The following is a 10,790-nucleotide window of genomic DNA, read 5'->3' as shown; positions in this document are numbered from 1 at the left end:
GGCAGAGGAAAAGAGAAGAGGACAAGGGTGGGGAAACAAGAGGAAGTGATAAAGAAAAAGAAGAAAATCAAGAAAGAGAAGGATAGTTGAAGGTGTGGCTTATCGGCATGTAAGTGTGTGTTAGCTGGTTTAGGATTAACCCTGGTTTGGGAGTGAAAAGAGGTCAGAATGGCGCCTTCCATGTTCTACAGCCACACAGCCCACTGCTGCCATAAAAGGCCTGGCTCACATTCAAAAGATACAGCTCAATCCTATAGGCTGTGGCATATGGAAGGGGCGGGCCCTGTCTTGCCAGTCACTGGTCCCACCCCCTTCATGAATAATAACGCATGGCACAACAATCCTTCCCCTTCCATAGCTCAGTGTAGTGCAGAGATTTTTCTTAAAGCCACAAGAGGCTGTTTCTGTGAAACAAGCACTGGCGCTTTAAAACAGAGTAGATTAACACCCTGCGCGTATCACAAAAACACATCTAGTCAAACAGCTCGTCTCACTCCCTTCCTCTCTACCGCACTGCTCTTTCATCTCACTGCTACAAAGTGCCGCTCTGGAGGACATTAGAGAAGCACAACTACGAGAACCTGTTTGGCGCCATCTATTGATCACAGAGAGTGGTTAGATGCAAAATGTTCCAAACCAGACGTCTGAAGGGGGTTTAACGTTTGTAAAAGCTCGTCATTCTGTTACAGCTGGTAGTTATATAAACCCAGAACACGTGCCTATTTACTGGTGGGTATGGTTTTTAAATAAAAACCATGGAGACGCCTGGTTCCTTGTTACCACTGCAGAGAAAGGAGGAGGAGTTAGTCGGTTCCTCAGTGAGGCCTCTTGGTTACAATGCTATAAGCTAATAAAGTAGAAAAGATCATATCAATTAAATACAAATGGCCTTTTAGCCCCAGCTTCCCTTCTCCGTACTCAGTCAAGGTACAGATACATCCAATGAGTTCAAGACGAAGGCAGGGCTTGTGTTATTTTTAGGATTGGTTCTGGCTGCGTAATGTTAAATGACACAAAGAAAAGAAACAAGAAAATTAAAAATGCAAATTGAACTAACACAAAATAAAGAAGATCAACCCATCTGCTACTTATTAGTATTCGAAAGGCAACACGCTCTCTCGTGGTTATTGCCATTTAGTCATTATATGTTACGTGACGCAAAAGAAGGAAATAAGAGCCATGTCTAGTCTCAAAAATCGAACACATTTAATGAAACCTCCTCACAGTGCTTAAATCTCATCAGTATTCACATCGCAAAGAGACACCTGGTGGGAACAAACACAAACTAAAAATAAAGCAGGCACTGTAAACACTAGCTAACAGTCGAGTGGCCTACGTATGCATCTTTAGATTCGTTCATAGCTGTGGATTCATGATGTAATTCCTTGAACTAGGCTTACTGACGTTTTGAGCTCACTCAGTATCCTGATGCCTTCATTTGTAAAACAGATGCTGTATGGATTCTCCTAAAATTAATATGAAACCATGATTGATCTCAAATTGCTTATGCAAGCTCCAGTGGTGGCATGCCCTTTGTGAGCTGATTGCCAAAATGTTGCTATCGATCATGACTTACGAAAGGCTATTTTCAGTCTGAACTCTGTGTAATAAATCTCTGTGTGTGTGCATATGTATTAGTGTATTTTAAGGCCACACAACCATGTTGTGGACTGTGCCCCAAATCACTGAGAGACAGGCACTGCTTATGGAGGTACACTCAGACACAGGACGTTAAATACAGATGAAATGCACATGATCCGCAGAGACCACTCATTTCCCCAACCACAGCCTGAAACAGACAATAAATATTACTTGCAAAACATATAAACAAAAATAATACTTTCACATAATAGACACCAGGTTCATTTGACTTAAATAGATTAGTGTATCATTACGAATGAGTACTGTAAATGTTACAAAATAGAGTTATCTGTCTGAGTAGTAAGCATTTCAGAAAATAAGAGTAAATACAAACAACATTACTAAAAGTAATATTAGAACTACACTCCTCTGAGGCATGTAAAGATCACCGTACAGGTCCACATCCCTTAATAAATCTGAATTATTTCACTGCATCATGATTTTCTACATCCATTCCTGTCAGTGTTCCATCATTATCAGTTATTCCTTCCTCACCGAAGTACAGAACACATGGCAGCCTCCAGATCCTTTTCAGGATAGCGAAAATAACTATATATGTGCAGGGTTTTAGGTGTAAATTAACTGCCGTGCTGCAGAGTCTGTTCATGATTATGAAGCGAAGCTGTGAATGGCAGTTTGGATAAGTGGGTATTGAATGGAGGAGGCTCAAGAGTGTCAAATTTAGCTGATCAGGTCAAGCTGATCCACTGAAACAACTAGAGCATGACGCACACATCAATGATGCAGTTACCTTCCTGCTTACATAATCAGCAGATCCAAGAGCCTCTTAGACATTACAACCTTCCTCACAAGGATAGTGCTGTAGACACCTCCCTTACTCCAGATGCCACTTAGCTAAGGCATGCTAATGCCTTAGGTTTGCTTCTTTCAATTTGCAAGTAACAGAAGCCTAACAGGACCCCACCAATTATGACAACAATAAGACCATTGGGAAAAGCTTGACATGACAAAGCTCTTTTTGAAGTAAATAATGTTGTTGCTACACTGCAGCTGTGTTATTCCAAGTGGTTGCCAAGGTTTCCATTGCTAAGTTGTTACAAGGCTGTTGCCATGGTATCCCAGGTGATTGTTAAGGTCCATTTTACATTACATAGCACAGCTATACTGCATAGAACGGGCTTCTGTGATAGCACTGAACTATATCAAGCTCGAGGTTGTTTTTCACCTCTAACTGAACAGATTTTACAGACCCCATCATATTTTTTAAAGAGGGATTTGAATTTATATGAGGTCTTACTTGTTAAAGTTGCTGTCCTGTAGATTCAACACCAGGCTGTCTGCATTGAGATACACCTTGTTCTGAGAGCTCGCCACCTACAGGACATAGGACCAACATTGAAGTGTGTTTACAGAATCCCTCGAGAGTCTAACAGACAATTACTGCCATGGAGCACTACAAAAGCATTTCACATTTATACATAACATTTCTAGAGGAGTATTATACAACGTGCACTTATGGGTTTATTATGGGTTCTAAGTGTGTTACTGAAATCTTTTATTTTTATACTGAGCTAGATGTCTTATAAGGTATAAAATAAATGTATATGAATTTGGTGTGGCTAGTCTGAAGCTTTCTTCTCACCGTCTTGGCGATGTTTTGGGCGGCCCTGATGCGTCGGAGTTTAAGATAGCCAGGATTCTTTGTAACAGCCTCACCCAGCTGGGTTATTCAACATACAAAAAAGAAACAATTACTGCTCACCCTTAAGCCAGGATTAATATAACAGGTATTTCAACATGCAAGATAAGGCATTGGCCACCAGGGGGCTCCACTTTATTGAGAGATGTATGCCAACATCAAACTGCCTTGTATATGTCCCCTGAAATTGAGCATTTCTCCTTACGGATAAAAGTAAACAGCATGTTATCTGTTTCTTTAGTTGATTAGCGTAGAAACAGTTTTCAAATAAGTTTTCTATTCTTTAACAAAGGCACAGGAAAATGATCAGTGCTAACTGACCATATGTTACAGATGATGTTTGAAAAACTTTTCATTCCTTTAATATAGCCCTGCGTATCCTTGGTTTCACCTTCTGTGTAAAGTCAGCAGACATCCACTGTGCCCTGCTTTGCCTCATACACAGCATTGCATCATATCAGAGGAAAAAAAAGGCTAACACTTCAGCTTTTACTCAGGACACAGTCAAAAACCAGCAATGGGAAATGACCACTTAGTTCATCCAAAGCAAAGCCCTTGAAAACCAAGGAACAAACAGCATCATAATTAAGCTTATTAAATATAAGGGTTAGGGTTCTTGATTCTAATATTGCTTTGAAACCCTACAACCTATACATTATTAGAATAATTTTACATATGTATATGCAATTATATATTAGCATATTATTGAGAACACTGATCCCAATCTCCTGAGAATGTAAAAGAAAATGAAAGTGGATTGGGTTTGGGATGAATGATAATAGGGGCACGTGCCATTTTAGCCGCCTCGGCCTCTCCTTCAGCCTGGATGATCTTCTGCTTCTGGTCCTGCTTAGCCTTTTCCACATAGAACTGGGCTCTCTGAGCCTCCTGGTGGGCTGGACAATAGACAAAAGAGAATGTTAACTCAGTGTGTTTGTACACACCTGCTCACTCAACATTTCTTCTGAAATGAAAGGTATTAATAGAGAGAAGGCTTTTCTTTGATGCAGTGTGTGTTTACACTACTTTAGAAAGGCTTTATGCACTATGCTGGGACACTTCTATCATTTTGTCGATAATCATTCTGTAGAAATGCTATGTCCACAATGGGGGGACTTTCGCAACATACAATGTACTTGGTATGACACACTAAGTTCTACTACTTAGTAACAGTGAAGGCTGCTGAATGACAACAAATGGAATCAGTGCCCCCTAGTGGAAGCTATGATTAATTTAATGTGTACTGCTCTTGTAACAGCTGATATTATCAAAGTTTACCCACTGTAAATCACTGAAATCCACCTTCAAGCTGTACTTCATGCTATGGCAGAGAGCATTATGGGTATTGTAGTCCTTACCGACTTGCTTAGCCTCTACTGCAGCAGTGTATTCCCTGCTGAAGCTCAGCTCTGTAATGGCCACGTCATCCAGAATTATGTTGAAGTCCTTAGCTCTTTCAATCAGGTCCCTCCTGATGAGCAGGGACACCTACACAAGTGAAAAAAAAAAACAAAAAAAACAAAAACAAAAAAAAAAAAAACAACAACAAAAAAAAAAGGAATGAATATATAAATACACTGCCAATGAAAATTTGCATGGTGCTGCCAACTACAGGTTGATTTATCTATAGAGCACCTTTCAATTCAAAGCAATTCAAAGTGCTTTACAGAAACACTTAAATTAAAAGCAAGAATACAAATCATAAAGTCCAACAAAACCATTAAAATATTGCAATAAAAGGATATACATAAAGAGTAAAAGAAAATATAATAAAAATGACCATTTCAAATATCTATATATATAGCGCATATTCAAGAACAAATTTTGCTAATGTGCATTAAATGATCAAATCAAAACTGTAGTGTTATTCTAGACACCGTTATTAAAAAACAGAGCACTGCTGTAGCCTGCTGTCCTCTGGTCTGTAACACAGTGGGGTTTTGCTTTACCTGAGCTCTCTGTGTGATGAGCTGGGAAGCATTAAATTTGGCCACGACACTCTTCAGCACTTCATTGACGATGGAGGGCAGCACCCGCTCGTCATAGTCCAAACCCAGGTGCTGATACATGAATGGCAGGTTAGAGGCCACTGGCCGAGACAGCACTCGCAGAGTAAGGTTCACCATCTGAAGATCTGTCGGGGGTTACAGAGACTTTAATGGAAAAGACTCAGTCACCAATGGAACAGGGAAATATGTAGTACCCCTGAGATCTTAACAATAATGTCTGCCTGAATGTCCAGGTCAAGTGAAATTCACATAAAATGACATTCATTGTCATTTTATCAGCTTTACCGACCATACAGTGGGGTCCTGTGGGCGTCCTGACTACAGTCTGCAATTGTAGAACTAAAAAGTGCTCCTGTATGGTCAGGCGAGCTAACGAAAAGGACAATGAGTGTAGGCACAAGGTAGATGTTCCTAATCCAGTGATCATTCAGTGTATTATGATTACTGGAACAAGAATTCTAGTAATACTTTTCCCATAAAGATGAATTCCCTTAAAGGAACATATTGTGTATTGCTTTTAAAATTAAATATCCGATAAGGACAGTGTATCCTGGTTTCTTTACTGTATATTTTACCACTTTCCTAAAATTGCTCAGAAAGCTCAATAGCATGGGGCTAATGACTACTCCAAAATACTTCTGTCCTGGTAACAATGAAGCACCATCACTGCTATAATATTTGATTTTGATGTAATAAATATGCAACAAATGTAAACCTTTGCTTCCAGTGAGGGATGAAATCTTCCTGGGTCTGGCTCGGATGTCATAGATGATTGGGTACTGAAACCATGGTATCCTTTGAAAGGTGAGATAGCAATAATGTCCATGAGCAAACTACTAAAATAATATCACAATAATTATATTGTTGGCAATATGACGAATTAATATTAATATCAAGAACACACACACACACACGTTGGGCAATGAAACTGAAACACCTGTCATTTTAGACCACAAAAATGTATTAGTGTGGCGTAGGACCTCCTTTTGCGGCCAATACAGCATCAATTCCTCTTGGGAATGACATATACAAGTCCTGCACAGTGGTCAGAGGGCTTTTAAGCCATTCTTCTTGCAGGATAGTGGCAGGAAAACGTTTCCTGACTTGCTCCTCCAAAAACACCCCAAAGTGGCCCAATAATATTTAGATCTGGTGACTGTGCAGGCCATGGGAGATGTTCAACTTCACTTTCATGTTCATCAAACCAATCTTCCACCAGTCTTGCTGTGTGTATTGGTGCGTTGTCGTCCTGATACACGGCACCGCCTTCAGGACACAATGTTTAAACCATTGGATGCACATGGTCCTCCAGAATGGTTCGGTAGTCCTTGGCAGTGAAGCGCCCATCTAGCACAAGTATTGGGCCAAGGGAATGCCATGATATGGCAGCCCAAACCATCACTGATCCACCCCCATGCTTCACTCTGGGCATGCAACAGTCTGGGTGGTACGCTTCTTTGGGGCTTCTCCACAGCGTAACTCTCCCGGATGTGGGGAAAACAGTAAAGATGGACTCATCAGAGAACAATACATGTTTCACATTGTCCACAGCCCAAGATTTGTGCTCCTTACACCATTGAAACCAACGTTTGGCATTGGCATGAGTGACCAAAGGTTTGGCTATAGCAGCCAGGCCATGTATTTGGACCCTGTGGAGCTCCCGATGGACAGTTCTTGGGGAAACAGGAGAGTTGAGGTGCACATTTAATTCTGCCATGATTTGGGCAGCCATGGTTTTATGATTTTTGGATACAATCCGGGTCAGCACCCGAACATCCCTTTCAGACAGCTTCCTCTCGCGTCCACAGTTAATCCTGTTGGATGTGTTTCGTTCTTCTTGGTGGTGTGCTGACATTACCCTGGATACCGTGCCTCTTGATACATCACAAAGACTTGCTGTCTTGGTCACAGATGCGCCAGCAAGACGTGCACCAACTATTTGTCCTCTTTTGAACTCTGGTATGTCACCAATAATGTTGTGTGCATTGCAATATTTTGAGCAAAACTGTGCTCTAACCCTCTGCTAACTGAACCTCTGCTCTTACTGGTGCATTATTAATGAAGATTGGCCACCAGACTGCTCCAATTTAGCCATGAAACCTCCCACACTAAAATGACAGGTGTTTTAGTTTCATTGTCCAACCACTATCGATATCTATCTATCGATAGATAGATAGATAGACAGAAACTGAAGTAAACATCTGCTTTCTTTGTAAACAGTAACTTACCAATATTCTGATTTTGTATAATATAATGTAGCATAAAAATCTACTCAACCAAAATGCTGTTTATATGCAGACACTAAAGTTTATGCAAACATAAACAATTATACAAAAAATACCATTAAAGCAGCACAATAAATAACACACAAATACAGAATAGTTGCTGTGCTGAGTCAGTGTAGGACATCTGTTGGGGTTAGAACTCATTGGCTGTTAAACTCATCTCATGGCATTTTTGATTTTCCTCATCTTTAACCAAGTGTTTCAACTCAATCCATTCCACAGTACTGAGGTCACTCCGTTTGTTGCAAATTCCTCCACCTCAGAGCCACTTTCCACCTACTTCACTGTGCGTAAATGACTCATGTAAAGAACAAACGCCATATTACGGGTAACTGCATGACGTTATTATGTAAACAAGTCAGGATATCACAGTGATCACAATATTAATTTTTATTATTTTAAAAATGATGACGATATTATCGTGAAAGATACAATATGGCACACACCTATCATTAATGGTGATCTTCCACTTCACTTTTTTGTCAGTCCTAAGGCCCTTATTGGTTTACAGGTATAAGCACATCTGCCCGATTGGTTTGTGCAAATTTAAAAAATCATGAACACTTCAAACCTGAAATGCAGCCCTTCTGTGAGCACCGTGTCCATCTCCATTCCTCCAATTCTGTTAAAGATGATGGCCCTCTGTCCACCCTCCACTGTGACAAGAATTCATTTATATATGTTAATATAACTGCAGGCAAAATAAGAAAGAGTTTTTTAAGAAATTTTTTTAAGAACTCAATGTTCTTAAGTGTTACCTGTGTACATTGCTTCTTTGAGCCCGTAAGCCATGGCTCCCGCTCCAATGAGCAGTTTGACACCAAGTCCTGTTCCTCTAGGACCACCAGAGGACATGCGTCCAACAATCTGCCGCAGCTGTTGCAGAAAACCCTGGACATAAAAAACAAAAACAGGAGGCAGAGTTAAGCCAAGTGTCTCTTTCTTGCACATAAACAAGGCTAGTGCTTGAGCACAGGTGTTGTTTTTGTGTGTGTGTGTATGTGTGTGTGTGTGTGTGTGTATGTATGTGTGTGAGTGAGTGAGTGAGTGAATGAGAGAGTCAGACTCCCTTTAATGGAAAAAAAGCAAACAAAGAGCAAGCATTTAAGATTGTTAAGTTAAAAATGTTTGATCATGTCCATGTTTACATCAGTATTAACATAATAGAATCTAATCTTACAAAAAAGATTCAGCTGCACTGAAACCTTCAGTCTGAGGCATTATCACTCACTTTTGACTCACTTAGGGACCAATAAAGACCAATTAATTACACCTATTAGACAAGTCCAAATAATTTGGAGCCTGAACTTTGTGAGGTTCACTCAGACAAATTCACCTACAACAGGATAAGAATACGATTTAACGTTGAGCCAGATTAGGCACAATCAATCAGATAATCTTCGTGAGGGGAGCTGGCTGTGTACATTCTGAAGGATTAGCAGCCGAACTAATGAACTTACTTCTTTTTTACTGTTAAGGACCCTCTAAAACAATGAAGTACTTATTGAATCTGCCAAAAACATCAGACTCTGCCCTTGCTATATGCTGAAAATTGGTTTGTTCCAAGGCAAGGTTACAGGGGCTGGTTTTAGTTTGAAGGCCAAGCTCATACAGGGTTTTATACACTGACCCAGCCCAACAAAATATATCGTAAAATACATTCTAGTGCTGCTTGGTAGCAATATAACATCACTGTCCCCAAATAAATAAATAAATAAAATAAAACATCTCCAAAGTGTTCAATCAGTTCAGATTTGCAGTGGAGCCACATTTATTGTGAAATTTTCACCCACTTAAATGAGCAGCTTTTTAAATGGACGGCAAAGATATGATCTGTACCTACTACATACATCATGATATTAAAGAAACCTTCCAAGGAGATGTGTTCAACCTTGCAAGCATGTGTTGGTGTTTACATCTACCATGGCTTTACATCAATAACTGAGGGAGCATTAACAGAGTTATACTATATTATTTTTCACTAAAATATCTTTCATAATTAATCAATAATTTATCATAGACTCACAAATAACTCCTTTAGCTAATAAATTGTAAAGCATGTCATTTACAGTGAATGTCTTTGAGATTTGTCTGTCAACTCTGCCATAAAATGATGGGGAAATTTCATAAATGGATAATAATTCCCTTTAAGAGACCAGCAGTTCACTTGAAACAATGGAAACAAATAGATTTTACATCACACCTGTTGTCTATATTGTGTTCTACAGTATTATACAGTTAATTTACATATCTTGTCTGTAGTATATGAATCAAAATATCTTCAGAGGTTTAAGGCCCGGGTGTCAGAGGATTAAAAACTCTACAGTCTGTGGAATGAGGTTTAAAGTGCATTATGTTCATTTTTTCCTCAAGGTGTCCATCAGCAGAATTATAAATATTACAAAGACCTCCCACTACAGAAATACTAACGTTAGAAAATTGAGCTAAGCTAGCCGTCACTTTCCAAGTGAATCCAGGAAAAAGGGCATGCAACACAACACAGACGTCCTGACACTAGCGCAAAACACACGGGCACATAATTACCGCTATAAACAGCAGTGTTTAGGGGTTATATTTGTAGTTAATAGAGACTTACTCCAGGTTCTTGGCTCGCCATGCCGCTGGTGTAACTTCACTGATCAAGGTCGAGGACAATTACTTCCCGTCCTCCTCTTGTGCATCATGGGTAATGTAGTTCCTCCAAGCCCAAAGTTCGCAGGGGATTCTGGGAATCGTAGTCCAGCACACTATGGTGATGTCTATGCTCAGACTCCTGTTTCAAACGTGGTCATTTGACTAGGGAGTTGAATAAGGTGTATTTCAGCAGTGAAATTACCAGTCTGTGCGATATAGCGTGTTGCATCAGTGAGAAGTGATCTTGCTTTTTCTCTCTCCCCTATGCCCTGTTCTCTATAATCTATGCACTGAATCATATACCACATGTCCTATCAGACTAATACCCTATAACTCTATTCTTCCGTACTGACCTATTCACTATGCTCCTATTTCCTATATGCTCTGCTCTATTCCTATTTCTATTCCCTATACCCCTTTCAGTGAGCCATTTTCATGTGTCCTAGACGTTAGACTTAGTGTCCTATGCCCTTTTCTTTGTGCCCAGTAACATATAAACTAGTCCTAGTTTTTTTTTATTTTTGACCAAAGTAAAGGTTTCTGTGAGTTCAAAAACATGAC

At 39.8% G+C, this 10,790-nt stretch overlaps 1 protein-coding gene across 1 annotated transcript; it reads right to left on the bottom strand.

The window, feature by feature from the left end:
* Nucleotides 1–1,192: 1,192 nt before the first annotated feature.
* On the bottom strand, nt 1,193–10,342 carry LOC136678724 (prohibitin-2-like). The gene is made up of 10 exons (XM_066656837.1): nt 10,192–10,342; nt 8,354–8,486; nt 8,167–8,251; nt 6,026–6,105; nt 5,251–5,435; nt 4,660–4,789; nt 4,094–4,197; nt 3,245–3,322; nt 2,900–2,976; nt 1,193–1,789 (listed from the first exon to the last, which is right to left on the bottom strand). The coding sequence occupies exons 1-10, from the start codon at nt 10,210–10,212 to the stop codon at nt 1,771–1,773; spliced, it is 912 nt and encodes a 303-aa protein (XP_066512934.1). The 5' UTR covers nt 10,213–10,342; the 3' UTR covers nt 1,193–1,770.
* Between the last annotated feature and the right edge of the window lie 448 nt (nt 10,343–10,790).

Source organism: Hoplias malabaricus, chromosome Y (genome assembly GCF_029633855.1).
Source record: "Hoplias malabaricus isolate fHopMal1 chromosome Y, fHopMal1.hap1, whole genome shotgun sequence".
Lineage (NCBI taxonomy): Eukaryota > Metazoa > Chordata > Actinopteri > Characiformes > Erythrinidae > Hoplias > Hoplias malabaricus.
The sequence above is the reverse complement of the archived record's forward strand: the minus strand, read 5'-3'. Positions and strand labels throughout refer to the sequence as shown.

Bases quoted from the DNA above. Each gene is read 5' to 3' on its own strand.
- LOC136678724 (XM_066656837.1), bottom strand. From the start codon at position 10,212: ATGGCGAGCCAAGAACCTGGA. The intron at 6,106-8,166 runs GTTTGAAGTGTT...CACCTTTCAAAG, and splicing joins ACAGAAGGGCTGCATTTCAG to GATACCATGGTTTCAGTACC. The intron at 3,323-4,093 runs GCACGTGCCCCT...TGAATAACCCAG, and splicing joins AGGCCGAGGCGGCTAAAATG to CTGGGTGAGGCTGTTACAAA.